The 17,524-nt window shown below is 40.1% G+C and overlaps 1 protein-coding gene across 3 annotated transcripts in view; it reads left to right on the forward strand.

The window, feature by feature from the left end:
• LOC126167365 (HEAT repeat-containing protein 6) overlaps nt 1-2,494 on the forward strand; it is a 78,575-nt gene extending 76,081 nt beyond the window's left edge. For all 3 annotated transcript variants that reach the window (XM_049920471.1, XM_049920470.1, XM_049920473.1), the window contains one exon: nt 2,182-2,494. In XM_049920471.1, the coding sequence (XP_049776428.1) occupies nt 2,182-2,451 (270 nt within the window). In that variant the 3' untranslated portion in view covers nt 2,452-2,494. The remainder of the gene's footprint in view (nt 1-2,181) is intronic.
• The last annotated feature ends 15,030 nt before the right edge of the window (nt 2,495-17,524 follow it).

Raw genomic sequence — 17,524 nt, forward strand, 5'->3', positions numbered from 1 at the left:
GTACAGTTGGTGGGTTGAATGTTGACAGAGGTGCAGATGGAGCCATCAGAGAGGAGGTGGTCAACAACTAGGAAGGTGGCACACTGTGTTGAGGAGAACCATGCAAAGTGGATGGGAGAGAAGGTGTTCATGATGTTGTGAAGGAACGAAGATAGGTGTCTTGGCCCCGGGTCCATATCATAAAGATATCAACAATGAACCTGAACCAGCCTAAGGGTTTGGTGTTTTGGGAGGCTAGGAAGGTCTCCTGTAGATCGCCCATAAAAATGTAGGCAATGGAGGGGTCCATGTGGGTGCCCATTGCTGTGCCGCAGATTTGTTTGTATACCTCCCCTCCAAATGAGAAATACTTGTGGGTTAGGATATAGTTAGTGAGGTGTACGAGGATTGAGGTAGTGGGTTTGGAGCCTGAAGGATGTTGGGAGAGGTAATGTTCAATAGCGGTAAGACCATGGGCATCAGGGATGTTGGTGTATAGGGAGGTGGTGTCAACAGTGACGAGTAGGGATCCAGGAGGTAAAGGTGTAGGGACGGTAAAGAGTTGGAGAAGGAAGTGGCTGGTGTCTTTGACATGGTAGGCTGGATTACAGACATTTGGTTGGAAGTGTTGGTCAGTAGGTGCTGAAATTTATATGAACACACATTTGGTCATATAAGATGATGATGGTACAGAAAATTTGGTACGTTATGCTTATGGGAAAATCCCAAATTTAATTCAGCTAAATTCTATACCCATTGATTGACATGTGGCTGACTAGCTGCTAGCTGACTCGCCCACTCTTGCAGATGTCTTTGTTTCAGGCACCACTTCGCTTGCATATGTGACACTCTTACCTGATGCCTCAGTGTTCCCCGAGGCAGGCAGTGATAAAATGTTTTATATCTTGGGAACAAAAAGTTTTTATCTTTGTGGTTCAGCTGATATCTCTCCCCCCTCTCCCCCTTACAGATGCACCTGTTTGTTTATGTTGTTTTGCAACAGATTCACAAATAATAATAGTGGACTGCTTTCTGGTCGTCAGACTGATTAACAGCTTCTTTCTGTCCACTTTCTATTAATCAATTTCTTTCTCCACATTCATTGTTACTTTGTTGTTCCTTGCCCAGTTTTCTAAGTGAACAGAAGCTGTTAAATTTCCACAAACAGTTACCAATTTCCATGTCTCCAGTTCTCAGAAGAGAACACTTTACTCCAGAAATGTGAAAATTAGTACAGTCTTTCATAAATTTCTGGTGGCATTTGAAATGGATTTTACTTTTTGTTTTGTTGGATTTTACTTTTTGTTTTATTGTCAGCTAAAGTCTTAACATAATGTGTTCACAAGTTCTGAGCTTGGTATCCGGATCAAGGTCTTCTGTGTTCACCCAAGCTATTCCAGCTGAATATAAGTATGATCTTGTATATCTAAAAACAAAGATGATGTAACTTACCAAATGAAAGTGTTGGTATGCTGATAGAGACACTAACAAACAGGAACACACACATAAAATTCAAGCTTTCGCAACCCACGGTTGCTTCCTCAGGAAAGAAGGAAGGAGAGGGAAAGACGAAAGGATGTGTGTTTTAAGGGAGAGGGTAAGGAGTCACTCCAATCCCGGGAGCGGAAAGACTTACCTCAGGGGGAAAAAGGGACAGGTATATATACATACATACATACATACACACACACACACACACACACACACACACACACACACACACACACACACACACACAAAATCCCGGGAGCGGAAAGATTTACCTTAGGGGGAAAAAGGGACAGGTACACACACACACACACACACACACACACACACACACACACCCATCCATCCATCCGCACATATACAGACACAAGCAGACATATGTGCGGATGGATGGATGGATGGATGGATGTGTGTGTGTGTGTGTGTGTGTGTGTGTGTGTGTGTGTGTGTGTGCGTGTGTGCGTGCGTATACCTGTCCCTTTTTCCCCCCTAAGGTAAGTCTTTCCGCTCCCGGGATTGGAATGACTCCTTACCCTCTCCCTTAAAACCCACATCCTTTCGTCTTTCCCTCTCCTTCCCTCTTTCCTGATGAAGCAACCGTGGGCTGCGAAAGCTTGAATTTTGTGTGTTGTTTGTGTTTCCTTACCAAAATACATATAATCCAACATCTGTGATAGTATTTTTGATCCAACGTGTAAAATGTTTATGTTGCAGATATGCCACACACTGATCCATCTGGCAAATCTGGTTTCCGAGGCTGATCTGACTCCTCTTGAAGATATTGTTGTGTTCAATATTGATGTACTTCAGCAGAGTATTACCAGATTCCAACGAAATGTGATTCCAGAGAAAACTGCTAACCTGATGAAGACTGCTGATTACATCTCTTCTTTTTTGCGCAATCAGAATCTCAGTGCTGACCAGAAAAGATCGGCTTCTCTTTTGCTGAGAGTGTTTTCTGTGGAAAGTGACACATTTTTATAATTTTTTAAACTTTTCTTGCAGTGAATTTTTATATTGTACGTATTCACACAGAATAAAATATGTTTATATATTGTTTACTGATAGTGTACTATGGCCCAATATTTTCCCCATTCTTTTTCCAACATCAGCATCACACCCACACACAAAAATATTTGTATTTAGGCATAAATATCATTTTAAAGCAAGGTTTTTTTAAATAACAATTTCAATTAAGGTAGTATGAAAAGATTAATAGTCTTCTATAATTTTTGCAGTCTACAGATTCCGATTTTTCTTCTTGTACTAATAAAATATGAATTGTAACAATATTTGAAATAGAGGGAAGAAATACTTAAGGTTCTTTTAACAATGAAAATAGTAAATATTTGACAATATCATGTAATTGGATAGCTAAAATATCTACTCACCTAGCGAAGGAAGGACGACACACATATATAGAAAGGTTTTACGTATGCGAGCTTTTGGCACCAGAGGCTATCTTGTGGCAGAAGGGTTGAAACCGGGATGACTTACTGGACGGGATGAGAAGGAAAGACTGGTTGTTGGAGACTGCACCCTATGAGATTTGAATATCTGAGAGCTTAAATGAGGAAGAAAGAATAATATGCAAGACAGAGATTATCGCTAAAATATTGTGCACAAGTTAATAAGAGTGAAAAGCTAAGTGCATTGTATGCAGCAGAGGTGGGAGGGGGATGGCAACGGCAAAAATTGGAAAGTTCAGAAAATAAATGGTGTAGAAAACTAAAAAGGAGTGAAGAAAGGAGTAGTTATTGTGAAGAAATGCTGAGACAGAACAAATTAGTGCCAGGTGGGTGGCGAGAACTAAGGACATGTAGCAGCACTAGCTCGCACCTGTGGAGTTCTGAGAAAATTGGTGTCTGGGGGAAGAATCAGATGGCATGCGTGGTGAATGTCTATTCATCCTAACTGATAACTTTGTGGTAGTCGTGCTGATGTAAGAGGTTCTTTTAGATGGTTGTGTTTTATCTAGGTCTCTACATGATGATACCTAAATTTGTCTAGGAAGTGTAGAGTTTTATGTCGGAGGCAGTGTTTAAAATAAAATATTGATATATCTATATGGAATGGGGAGTTCTGACAGAATGTATGCAATTCCAGTGTAAATGTACCAACTAACTGAATAACAGAGGTGTAGGACCACAATTTCTAGATATTATTCCATGTGACTGAGAGAATAAATTATCTCTTTATTCAACATAGATTTTTGGTGTCATGTACATCAATTTCTTGTCATTCATGTAATTGCTATTTGTGTTTATTTAAATGTGCATTTAAATTGCCACCACTTTACCTGGCTGGAGGATCATAATCTGAAAGTTTTACTTCAGCTATCATAGCTAATGGGCGTAAAAGCAGATGTGGACAGCTCAATCATATGACATCGAACCACATTTTCAGAACAGAGCCTTGCATAGACCAAGTACGAACTGACCACCAATCCCTTAATTTTGGTATGCCACAAAGGAAATCTGATAAGAAAATCTACCCATATTGGTCAAAAGTTGGTATATCACGAACTCCACAGAGAATAAATAACTGTAAGGTTTTTTGATGACATTGTACTTCTGTTAGAGATGCCAAAAGACTTCAAATAGCAGTTAAACAGAATAGATAATTACTTGAAAAGAGGTTATAAGATGAACATAAAAGAGTACAGAGTAATTTGTTAACATCGAATATAAATTCAAATGTTAGGAAGTCTTTTCTGAAGGTATTTGTATTTAGTGTTGCCCCATGTGAAAGTGTAACATGAATAATAAACAGTTCAGGTGAGAAGAGAATGGAAGATTTTGAAAATGTGGTGCTACAGAATGATGCTGAAAATTAGATGGGGGGATCAAACTAAGGAAGAGATACTGAGATGTCACGGTATTACCAGTCTCTGTGTGTCTGTGTGTGTGTGTGTGTGTGTGTGTGTGTGTGTGTGTGTACAACAAGAAGCTGACTTACGAAAATATTTTATCATGATTACTGGTGTACTGCCACAGTTGAGGTGTGTGTATAGATTCATTATAGTTTACTATTAATTGCAATGTTATTAGTTTCAAATTGTGGCACTATGTACATCATACAACACCATTTTACAAATATTAATGTGATATACTCCTCCCACCTTACATACAATTATAAGTGTGTGATGAACCATGTACTTTGAAATGGATTCCTATGCAGTGTCTGATGCTTGCATATGCTGTTATGTGCCACACACATTCAGCTGATGCATAGATGGTGATTCCTGTATAGCATCAGCTGCACAGTGTCAGTTAGTCTCCTATATCTGTAGAAAAAGAATGAGTGAACATGATTTGTTGTTTTTTCTGGTGTTAGAAGACATTGAAGTTAAAGAAAGTCAGCTACAGCTATGAGGGAAATACTGCAACACAACCAATTTTCCAGATTGAGGAAGGTTGTTTTGAACAACTTATCAGATGGCATTTTGTTTAAAACAAAACAAAAAAAAACAAAAAAAAAGTTGAAATTTCAGGGTGACCATAGCCAAGTTCAACCATGTCCTCAATCTCATCAAAGAAGATACCAAGATTCCTCTCCCAGATATCCGTATCCTACAAGTCCAGATAAAAAACTAGCTTCGACACTGAGGCATGTAAAATTCAAAATCTACCTTAATATTTTATTGATTTATTATCGTTGCAGACAGCATAAAAATGAAAATAGTATAATATAAAAATGAGGAATAAAAAATGATTGCAATGTTAAAATTGTTTGTAAGCTTGCTTTTCAGTTTCTGTGTAATTGGGTAGGGCAAATATTTTATTGATTTATTATTGTTGCAGACAGCATAAAAATGAAAATAGTGTAATATAAAAATGGGGAATAAAAACTGATTGCAATGTTAAAATTGTTTGTAAGCTTGCATTTCAGTTTCTGTGTAATTGGGTAGGGCAATATCAGTGTTATCGACAGTTGATGGGGTTTCAGCTATTGAACCTGAGTAAGCACTTGGTGACGAGTGATGCATGAAAAACTAAGAGTCAAATGAACTGTGATTTTCCAATTAGATAAGCATTTGCAGAGTTCTCATTTCGGCTGTAGAAATAGATATCATTGTCATAGTTTTCTTCAGCCAGTGTTTCCAATATGATTTCTCTCTCAGCCTGTTGAGAATTCATCAACTTCAAGATTTTGTTGTTTTGATGCATTCTTTTGCTGGGTGGTCAAACAACACCATGTCTTACATGTTTTCTGAAAAAATGTCTTTATTAGACGAAGTTGGTTATGTTTGACACACCTCTTGTCACTTGCCATCATCATGTAGACTTTGCACTTCATCAACCTCAATGTTGAATATACTTCTTTGAAATAAATTACAAAAATAATTTAAGATAAATAATAAGTTTAAAAAATCAAAAAAATGTAAACAGGCAAATTGAGTGGTAACCTGATCTCACTTGTGATCGACTTTACTTAAAAATGTTAACATATTGAGGTGTAACAGGTTGTTTCACATCTTTCTCCCAATATGAAAGATGTTTGTGTAAAAACATTGTTTAGGTAGGTATATGTAGAGAATCTCCACTGTGTGCACGTAGAGTTTGGTATGTGCAGAGACAAAGCGAGAAGCTCAAGTACAAGAAATTGACGAAGTGCAATGCTGTCAAGAGTCAAGCTGGCATTTGTGCTTTGCCATCATGGCTTGGCAGTGGTTTCTAAGGCTCTAAGAAAGCACCTCTACTAACAGTGTAAATACACAGAAACAATTGAAAGAAACTATGGACAAATGTCTTTCAAGTGCTTTTCTGAGATTCACTTCAGCTAGTTGTTCTGAGTAATAATTTATCTGTAGCTAAACATTGTAATTATTGAATACGAGAACAACCAAATACAGAATAGTTCTCATTATAGCATATTGTTGTGAGTTGGCATGTATGTGACCTGTATTTACAGCCTTTGATTCTCTGCACATGGCACAATTAGTGCCACTGCATAGCAGGTCCAATGAATCAAGAAAAAACACAAGGTGGTCATAAGTCGTCAATAATGTAAAAGTGCTCATGAACAACATATAGGTGACAGATCAGTCGAGCTTTGACAACTTAGTTATGACTTGTAACTAGGGTCATTTTTGTATCACTCCATTTGGCACTATAGGTTAAGGATGCAGATAAGAGGTGCTGAAATGAGAGAGCTTTCAGGATAAAAAAAGGTATTTTCAAGAAATAACAGAGAAATGCATGAGATTACCTAGAGCAACAGAAGGTGAACAGATGCTGTAGTGTTGCCCAATATAACTACTGTAGTGTTGCCCAATATAATTATTATGTTTAAGAAGAAGTTATTTGGCGACTTGATAAAAACAAACAAGTATGAATTAGCACAACAGAAGACATAAATAGCATTAGTTGGCCACAGTGACCAGGTCAACAACAAGAAATATTTACTTGTTGAAATAGATATTGGCACAAGAGTGAAGAAAAAGTATGTCTACAAAATGAAAGATTCTGACGTGCTGTTTCTGTTCCCATATCAGTAGCAGCAACCTGAGAATCATCTTTGTTGCAACCAAACAACGTGATAGTAGTACAGCCTTGCATCCGAGGGCAGTGGCCGATAAGATGACTACGTGACTGCTGCACGGCAGCTACGTGACACATTGCATCAGCCTCGCATGTCACACTGAGAGTGTGGGGTGTGGCTGATTAGGTGAGCTGTTATCAGCTGCAAGGTTTTTTTAAAAGGTGATCTGTATGTGATATGTATGTGAAGTGTGGGTGATAAATGTTTTAGTGATTTTTTTTTTGTTCTTTTTAATTTGGTGCCTAAGTAAAGAAAATAGGTTTTCGGTGTTTGTAAGGGAAGATATTACTGTTAGTATTATTGTACACCAGTAACTACTTGAGAAATGGATAACAGAATGTCAGAAATTTTGAAAAAAGTTATCGGATAGTAGTAGAGCTCATGCAGAGTAATTAACGAAAATAGAGGATTTAGACATATTAAAAAAATAATGTTAGAGACACAAAATAAGAATTGTTGAATTGTATTTCAAAACTTAAAAACATAAGAGGGTAGGGAGTTAGCTACAAAAGTAGACTTTTCAAATAGTAAAATTGCCAGTATAAAAGTGAACTGAGCAAACCTCCCTAAGAAGTTACAAACTGGACTACAGGAATCTTCAATTCAAGAAATAAAAAGCAATCAAACATCAGATGTGGAAGTTGGGTAAAGATATCGTCGCAGAAGAAGCTGAGTAGCACCGTGGTGTACTGGTTATGATACTAAACTGTTGCATGGAGAATCATGAGTTCAAAGCTCACCTGGCCTGTACAATTTTAATTTCTGTATTTGGTTGCAGTACCTTCCAGAAGTATCCACAAATGTCAGGAATCATTGTAGTGGAATGTTCAGTAGTTGTACATGCACTGTTGTGTGTTCTGGGCGGAGGCATTTTGCTCCGCACTCTTGTATATGCAAGAGCTGAATAAAACTTTGTTAAGTGAAGTTAGTGTTTGTCACCTCCTTCTATGTCACATTATTCTGGTGGAGGCACTGGGTATTGGAACTTGTGATAGCGCACATTATCGATGACATTGTGGCTCCCAACAGATCACGACAAAGCCGCCGTTTACGTGGTGAGAAACCCGAGTTCGAGCCATATTCAACAGATCTCAATCTATCGGAGACAGAAGAAGAAGAAGAAGAAGAAGAAGATGATGATATGATGACAGCAACTGTGTGCCACTACATGACACATCCTTCCAGGTTCTCTGGTGACTATGGCCAAGATCCAAACAAGTGGCTGAAGGTATACGAGAATATAGCGAAATTTAACAAATGGGATCACACCATGTGTTTGGCTAACATATTTTTCTACTTGGAGGGCACTGCCAAGCAATGGTATGAGAACAACGAGGAGAAGTTCACAAGCTGGGAAGTATTTCAGGCAGAACTGCGCAAGTATTTCAGTGACACACGATGACAGAAGTGCAAGGCTGAAGATAAATTAAAGTGCAGGACACAGCGTCCAGGAGAAACTACAACAGCATCCTACATTCAAGATGTCTTGGAGCTGTGTAAAATAGTGGAACCTAGAAGGAAGGAGGAAGATAAGGTTGCACATCTCATGAAGGGTGTTGTTGAGGACATGTATCAAGGCCTACTCCTGAAGGAGATTTCGACAGCAGACGACTTCATAAAATAGTACCAGTATATTGACACAATGCATCAAAAAAGAATTACACGCAAGAAGTTTGAACGGCTTCCAAACATTGCATTGATGTCTGTGATGGAGGAAAAAAGTGATTTCACAAGTGTTCTTCGTCAGATAATGAGAAAGGAATTTCAGAAGGCACTTGGATTGCACGGCGAGCAGCAAACCTAGACACTTCAAGAGGTCATAAGAGAGGAAGTGGAACATCATTTCCCTTTAAAACAGTGAAAAAGTCAAGACCCAGGTGAAGTTACGTTCCTACAATCCTACTTGAGGAACCTGTTTGGGCACCAAGGAAGACTGATGTCTGGAGGACCCAGGATAACCAACCAGTATGTTTCTTCTGCGGATGACCGGGACATGTAGTGTGCTGTTGTTGAGAACGACGGCGGATATTTGATGATGCCTGCACCAGAAGACAGCAGACTGATCTTAGCCGACACCAAGTCCGGGACGACGAAGATGAACAAGAAGATGTGCATGCAGGACGATGTAGGTCACCATCACCGCAACCTAGCCGCTAGAGAGTATGCTCCCCAACACGCCGATCAAGGCCTCCATCGCCGTTTAGAAGCTCCAGTCGATCACCTAGCCACCGCAACCTGGAAAACTAAAGGGTGCGACCTTCCTTGGAGGTGAGGCCACCGAAGAGAAAAATCCTCTGCCGTCAATCACTACAAAAATGATAGGAAACTATGTCGATATCCTCATGGATGGCTGACGAGCCCTAACTGTTGTGGACTCTGGAGCATCATATTCAGTCATTTCGGAGAAGTACCATTGCCAGTTGCAGAAAACAGTATTCGTCGACAACAAAACATCTCTGCTGAAGGTGGCTAATGGGAAATACGTAAAACCTACAGGAAGATGTACCATTCGTGTGGGTATAAGTGGTCATACACAGCCGTTAGAATTCATTGTCTTACAAGAGTATAGTTATGATGTCATTCTCGGATGGGACTTTTTGAAAACTTCTCAGGCAATTATAAATTGTGGTTGCTCGAGATCATGCTAGACGAGATGAGATGCTGTGGACAGGAAGATGTGCATCCGAGTGTGTGGAGACTGTGTGTGCTGGATGAAGCGATCATTCTTGCAGTCAGCACTAGAAAAGTAACTGTCACGTGTCATGCCTTGCATCAACCCATGGATCTTGTAGTGGAATATAAGAGAAGCATACCTCTGAAGAATAACTTGATCATCGCAGCCTCTGTCGTCTTGTTTAAGAACGGAATTGGTGAATTGTGGATAGTTAACTGTCGCCAAGAACGGCAGATCCTTCCAACATGTGTGTGCCTAGCGAATGCTGAGCTGTTAAGGGGGGTAGGACGTCAAACGGTCTGACTTGGAGCAGAAGAGGCACCACAGGACATTTTATTTTTACTGTCTATACTTTTACAAATAAATTCATAAAACTTTGTCAGCATGACCAGGAAGGATTCAGGATTCACACTCATAAGCAGTGGAAGTGCAAAAACATAACAAAATAAATTTTTTTTAGATATGAAATTTCATCATATTTTCACTTAATCTTGGCTGCATTTGTTGCTATAGGTACATTTTACTTCACAAGTAAGAGAGATTCTTTGATGAATTTTGCACAGCATACAAACCATACTTACAGGTGTATTAAACTCTAGAATTTTCCAAATCTATTAAAAACTGGTAAAAACTGAGATAATTAACTACAAAATTTGATTTTTTTCTAAACATAAAGTTTAAAACGTAACAGCTCATTAATTTTTTCATAAATTAAATAGATTCTATAGTTTCAGACACCTGTAAGTATGATTTGTATGCTGTGCAAAATTCATCTAACAGTCTCTTTTAGTTATGAAGAAAAGTGTACATATAGCAACAAATGCAGCCAATAGTAAGGGAAAAAAATTATGAAATTTCACATGTAAAAAAAATTATTTTGTTATGTTTTTGAACTTCCGCTGCTGCGAGTCTGAATCCTGAATCCTTCCTGGTCATGCTGACAAAGTTTTATGAATTTACTTGTAAAAGTATAGACAGTGGAAATTAAAATGTCCTGTGGTGCCTCTCCTGCTCCAAGTTGGCCCGTTTGACGCCCCCCCCCTCCCCCCCCCCCCCCTCCACCCCGCCCCCCTCCTTAATTGAAGAACAGCTGAGTGTCATAGAAACCTCCCATGCCGAGACTGTGGGTGAAATTAGTGCTGCCACTATGAGACAAGATCTTCTAGCTCGACTATCACCAGATCTCTCTAAGGAACAACAGAAGAAGCTATTTGCCATTCTTCAAGAGTTCTCTGAATGCTTCAGTCCACAGTTCAAGGGCAAATTAGACAAATTGACGGTGAAGCACCGGATTAGCACTGGAGACCATCAACCAATAAGGCAGAGAGCATACCGTGTGTCAGCAACGGAACGTCGAGTAATTTGTGACAAGGTAGAGAAAATTATGAAAAATGACATCATTCAGCCTTTGCAGAGCCCATGATCATCGCCAGTGGTTCTCGTCAGAAAGAAGGGTGGCAGTTGGCACTTTCGTGTTGATTACAGGAAGCTTAATAAGATAGCTAAAAAGGACGTTTACCCTCTTCCATGAATTGACGATACACTACATTGTCTGAAGGGGGCTAAGTTCTTCTCAACCATGGACATGTACTCGGGGTACTGGCAAATCAAAGTAGATGAGGCTGATTGTGGGAAAACTTCATTCATTACCCCTGAGGGCCTGTATGAGTTTAAGGTAATGCTGTTTGGTCTGTGTAATGCACCAGGAATTTTTGAATGGTTGATGGACAATCTTGTAAGGCACCTGAAATAGTGATGTGTGTGTGTTATTGAGATGACATTGTAGTGTTCTCAGAGACATGTGATGAACATATAAAAAGACTGAGGGCCGTTCTTAACAGTCTCCAACAATGTGGACTGAAACTTAATCCAAGAAAGTGTCTCTTTGGAGCAAAATAAATCAAAATACTTGGACACCTTATGTCAAACACAGTTGTGTGGCCAGACCCAGAAAAAGTGAGGTCTGTAATGGAATTTCCTGTTTCTAAAAGTATTAGAGATGTGAGAAGCTTCCTTGGATTATGTTCTTATTACATCATTTTACAAAGACTTTTGTATCAAAGCCAGGCCACCCCAAGAGTTGTTAAAAGCCAATGCTAAATTTATCTGGTGTGGTGCTCAACGAGATTCTTTCAATGTCCTGTGAAAATCTCTGACGACTGACCCTGTACTTGGTCTGTATGATGAGAGAGCACCTACAGAACTAAGCACGGATGCCAGTGGGTATGGGATCGGTGCTGTTCAGGTGCAAATTTCTGATGGAAAAGAGAAAGTTATAGCCTGTACTTCTAGGACACTTACTAAAGCCAAGAGAAACTACTCACCTACAGAAAGAGATTGTCTTGCTGTGATCTGGGCCATGTTCAAATTATGACAGTATCTCTATGGAAGGCCATTCACAGTTGTTACAGAACATCATTCACTTTGTTGGTTGACAGGTCTTAAGGATCCAACAGAATGACTCGCGAGGTGGGCACTACGCCTTCAAGTGTGTGGCATCACCATAGTGTACAAAAGTGGAAGAAAAAACCAAGATGCTGACTGTCTCTCAAGAAACCCTGTGCAAGACCATCAAGACTTTGAAGAAGATAGTGACTGTCTCGCTGCACTCCAGGTTCTCTCTACTAAGCTGGAGGAGGACGCCAAGATATCTCAAATTATGCTTGCCTTAAATTGGTCAGAGGATGTGAAAGGACAATTTAAGGTAGTTAATGGATTACTTTGCAAGAAAAACTTTGATCCCTTTGGAAAGAGGTGGCTACCAGTGATTCTTACCGTGTGCTCAGATGTTCTACAGAAGTTCCATGACATTTAGGATCTATTAAGACATATGATAGGATCCGCAAAAGATTTTTCTGGCCGGGTTTATTTAGGAGTGTCCGTCACTATGTGTCGCACTGTCTAGAGTGCCAGAGGAGAAAGGCAGTTCCTCAGAAACCACCTGGCAGACTCATACCAATTCCACCATCTGAAACGCCTTTCCAGTGTTTGGGATTGACCTCCTCGGACAATTTCCAACGTCTGCTAGTGGCAATAGATGGATTATTGTTTGCACTGATTATCTGACACGCTATGCATTACAAAAGCTGTGAAAACAGACGAAGCATTTGACGTAGCCAATCTCATCGTGGAAGACATTGTATTAAAACATGGTGCCCAAGGTCATTAATTACGGATTGAGGGAAAGTTTTTTAATCGAATCTTGTGACAGAGATAAACCGTTGGTGCAACATTACTCATCACTTGACGACTGCCTACCATCTGGAAACTAACAGGCTTACTCAACACCTTAATAAGACCTTGGCCAATATGCTATCAATGTTGAACAGAGAAACTGGTATGAGGTGCTACATTTTGTGATGCTTGCCTACAACACCGCCAAACAAGACATCACAGGATTTACGCCATTTTTTCCTGGTGCATGGGCATGAGACATCTACGATGGTGGACACTGTGTTCCCATTACATCCTGATGACGTAGATGATAACTACATTGGCCAGGTTTTAAGCAGAGCTGAGGAAGCTCGGCAGATAGCTCGACTCCGCACGCTGCAGGCTCAAGAAAATGATCGCCGAAGGTATGACACGAGCCACCACCATGTTGTCTACCAACCTGGTGACCTTGTCTGGATCTTTACTCCTGTTCCGAAGGGTGATCTCTCTGAGAAGTTCCTCAGGCACTTCTATGATCTATATAAGGTTGTAAGACAGTTGTCTGATGTTACTTATGAAGTTGAAGATTTTGACTCTGACACGAGACGACGGAAGATCAGAGATACGGTCCACGTCCTTTGAATGAAGCTCTATAAGGATCCTGCAACCCAGGGTAAATTCGAAGCTTCAGCGACAGTTAACAAATGGAAAGGTGATGAAGAACATAGCGGCAAAAGAGGTTCTCTGAAGATCACCGCCAGGGCGAGAATCAGTCATCAGGAGTCGGAGTAGGCAGGAGCGATGACTCATTCCCAGACTAGGAGAACGTGACACCGAGATGCTATTCTCTTAAGGATGGAGCAATGTTGCTTAAGAAGCTGAGTAGCACCGTGGTGTAGTGGTTATGATACTAAACTGTTGCATGGAGAGTCGTGAATTCAGAACTCAAGTGGACTGTACAATTTGAATTTCTATATTCATTTCGAGTACATTCTAGAAGTATCTACTAATGTCAAGAATCATTGTACTGGAATGTTCTGTAGCTATATGTATACTGTATGTGTTCTGGCTTGAGGCAGTTCGCTCCGCGCTCTTGTATGTGCAAGTGCTGAATAAACCTTCGTTAAGTGAAGTTAGCATTCGTCACCTTCTGATTTGATTTTTTAAAATTTGGTGCCTAAGTAAAGGAAATAGGATTTCGGTGTTTGTAAGGGAAGATATTACTGTTAGTATTATTGTACACCAGTAACTACTTGAGAAATGGATAACAGAATGTCAGAAATTTTGAAAAAAGTTATCGGATAGTAGTAGAGCTCATGCAGAGTAATTAACGAAAATAGAGGATTTAGACATATTAAAAAAATAATGTTAGAGACACAAAATAAGAATTGTTGAATTGTATTTCAAAACTTAAAAACATAAGAGGGTAGGGAGTTAGCTACAAAAGTAGACCTTTCAAATAGAAAAATTGCCAGTATAAAAGTGAACTGAGTAAACCTCCCTAAGAAGTTACAAACTGGACTACAGGAATCTTCTACTCAAGAAATAAAAAGTAATCAAATCTTAGGTATGCAAGTTGGTTGAAGATATTAGGGCTGAATAAAGATTTTGATGAAGTAATTTTGGCCCCAAATACTTTAACTACTTTGGAAGAACACCTATAAGAAGTAGATGAATCAAAGGTATATGAGAACTTGAATTCACTAGCGCAATGTCCAATTCATTGGACAATATTGTGGGAAGGAATTTATAAAGTTCAAGCAAGATGATTCTGTACAATCAGTAGCATTTTTAAAGCAATTTACGGAAGTTTTACCCAAAGGTTGGGCGGGTACAACTGAAATTAACTATATTCTTAACTGAAACTTCCTGACAGATTAAAACTGTGTGCTGGACTGAAACTTGCCTTTCGCAGGCAAGTGCTCTACAACCAACTGAGCCACCCAAGCGATACTATTTACAACAAGAAGTGATAGACTGGAGTGTCAAATACCACTGTTGCTGTAACCATGCTGTATCCATGCTTGGATGTGTGCTATGCTTGTGTCTGCTGGTGTGCTACATTCAAGCATCCACCATCAGCATCTGGTTGGGCCAGCCACCAGTGGCCACCTGTGATCTGTGCAATTGGCAAGGCACGTGCCGTGCCATCTACTGGAGCTCAGCCATGTATGAGGACAATGCAGTAGGCGCTCATTTTACTGTTTCTGTGCTTGTGTGCACTTGAATGTGAATTAATTAACTCTTGTTCTTTGTGACCACACTACTACTTGTGTGTTACATTGGGACACTATTGGTGATGGGTGTGGTGTTAATTTCCATGTGCTCAGTTTATTCAGTTGTTTTCTCAGTTCTTGTGTCACGGGAGGCAGTGCTCAAGTCTCTACTCAAGCAGCAACAGCCTTTTATGGTTGCTGTATTTTTTTCGGCCATATTGACTGTGCAAACTTCTATGCTGTTGGCTTATCCAGCACCCTTTCCCCCCTTATGATGATGTGGCCGAAGTCTGGGAAGCTTATCAGAAGCAGCTTTAGCAATACTTCCTTACATTTGATGTTGCATTTCTTTGTTGGATTTTCCCTCAGATTTATCAGTTGTTGTGCCAGTTAGCCCTGCTCCAAGACCAGTATCAATTTCATTCAGTGAAATGTATAACTTGTTATCTGATTACCACCAAAGATGCACATGTGTCTAGTGACATGTGTCAAGTTCTATTGTTGTCATAAACAGCCCCTTCCATCTTACCAGTCTTGGGCAACCAAACTCCACAGCTGCAGTCACAAATGTCAGTTTGTTCCCAATGCCTTTCATGATTGCTATGCTGATTCCATGGTCATTCAGTTGGCTCCTGACAAGGAGGTGCTTCTGTGTGCAGTACAATGCGAAAATCCATCTTTGGCTGAAGTTCCAGATATTGGTCAATATTTCAAGGTGTCACATGCTGTTGGTAATCAGATTGAGGCTTGGTGTGGCATCACTGTGGTGGCACCTGTTCTTCGTTTTCACATGCCAGTCAGTTCTCGAGGGGAGGGCGGTGTGGTGGTAGAACAGATGTGGCCTCCTACTGGACAAGGATGTGCCAAACAACAGCAACAGCAAAGCAGCAGCAGCTGTGGCAGCTCTGGTCACTACCATCTTGACTGTACTGTTTTGTGCAGCATGGCAGGGCCACATGTTCTAAGCATTTGACAACCTGCAACAACTGCTGCAAAAAAGGACATGTAGCATCTGTGTGTCGTTTCCAGCCTTCTCCTGCAAATATGGTCATGGATGTTAAGTGTGTGTCCCCAATGCTTAAGCATACTGACAACCTGTTTATTGAAGTGTTGGACAAAGTGATCCTTCTACAAATGGACACAGGTGCATCTGTGACATTGCTGAACTCACAAACTTATGGGGACTCAGGACCTCCAGTGTTGTCTCCTGCTATTTGACAGTTGGTGAAATACAACAAGCAGTATATTTCAATTTTGGAACAATTTATGGCTTCCACTGTGTATAAATCATTGGTTTGTTCCTTGACTTTTTTGGTAGTGGATGATGCTGGTGCTGACACTTTGGGTGGTTTGCAGGCTTTCAGTGCTTTTGGTTTTTCTATTGTGGATGCAGTGTGCCTCTTTTCTGACCAGGTCCCTTACCAGCAGTTGGCTTATCTGTATCAGCAGCTGCACTATATGTGTTTGGATTTCTCATCTCTTTCTTTAAATGGGTTAAGTTGTGCCACTAATTTCATGGCCCACATTACTCTGAAATCTATGATGTGGCCACATTTCTTCTATGCTTGCCCAACGTTTCTTCTGTGAGTGCCCTATTCCAGTGGCCTTGCTGATCAAGTGAAATCTTTGTTGGACAGACAGACGTCGTTGGGGGTCAGTAAGTCAGCGTATTACATCAAATGAGTGGTCTACCGCCCTTGTGATTGTGTCAGTAAACAAGTGTAACGATGTACAATATTATATTATTTTTCTTCCATGTACGCGCAGAAGTAAGACGTATTCCTGTCTGCGTTACCAGTGATGTACTACAATGTAAAATGAAGCTGGAAGCTTAAGATACATGCTTGAAAATGAGCCAAGGTTGAAATTGTCTGGTTGCACAGATAGCAAAAAGAAGACAGCCTACATGGACCATGTTTTTATTCTCAAAACACATCAAAGCTGTGGACCATCACAAAAATAAAAATTTTAGTCTGTTAAAAAACTGATGGTCAGATTTGCCTCTGCGGAGACTGTCAAATTTCAATTAACATTCAGTCTATCATTGACACTTACCCTTAGCCATGTCAGGACGAGTTATTGAGGGCCAGTTTTTTTTTTCTAAAATTGATTTATCTGAAGCCTATTTACAGGCTGTGGATGCAGATTTAAAACAGCTCCTTATGATTAACACACCCTTATGGTTGTAGCAGTATCAGTGTCTCCCATATCAGTGCCACCCCAGCAATTTTTCATCACTTTTTATTGGAACAATTGACGATGTCCATTCCAGGGTGCATCAACTAACTATCTTGATGGCATTGCCGTGATAGGTGCATACATAGACAAGCACTTACACAACTTATACTCATTGTTCATGGTCTTACATTCTGCTGGGTTGAAGTGCAGCTTGGCAGAGCCCCACATTATTCAGCCATCCATTATGTATTTGCAGTCTGAGGGTTCTTGAGCTGCTGTAAAGTCTTTGCAT

The sequence above is a fragment of the Schistocerca cancellata genome, chromosome 1, assembly GCF_023864275.1.
Source record: "Schistocerca cancellata isolate TAMUIC-IGC-003103 chromosome 1, iqSchCanc2.1, whole genome shotgun sequence".
Lineage (NCBI taxonomy): Eukaryota > Metazoa > Arthropoda > Insecta > Orthoptera > Acrididae > Schistocerca > Schistocerca cancellata.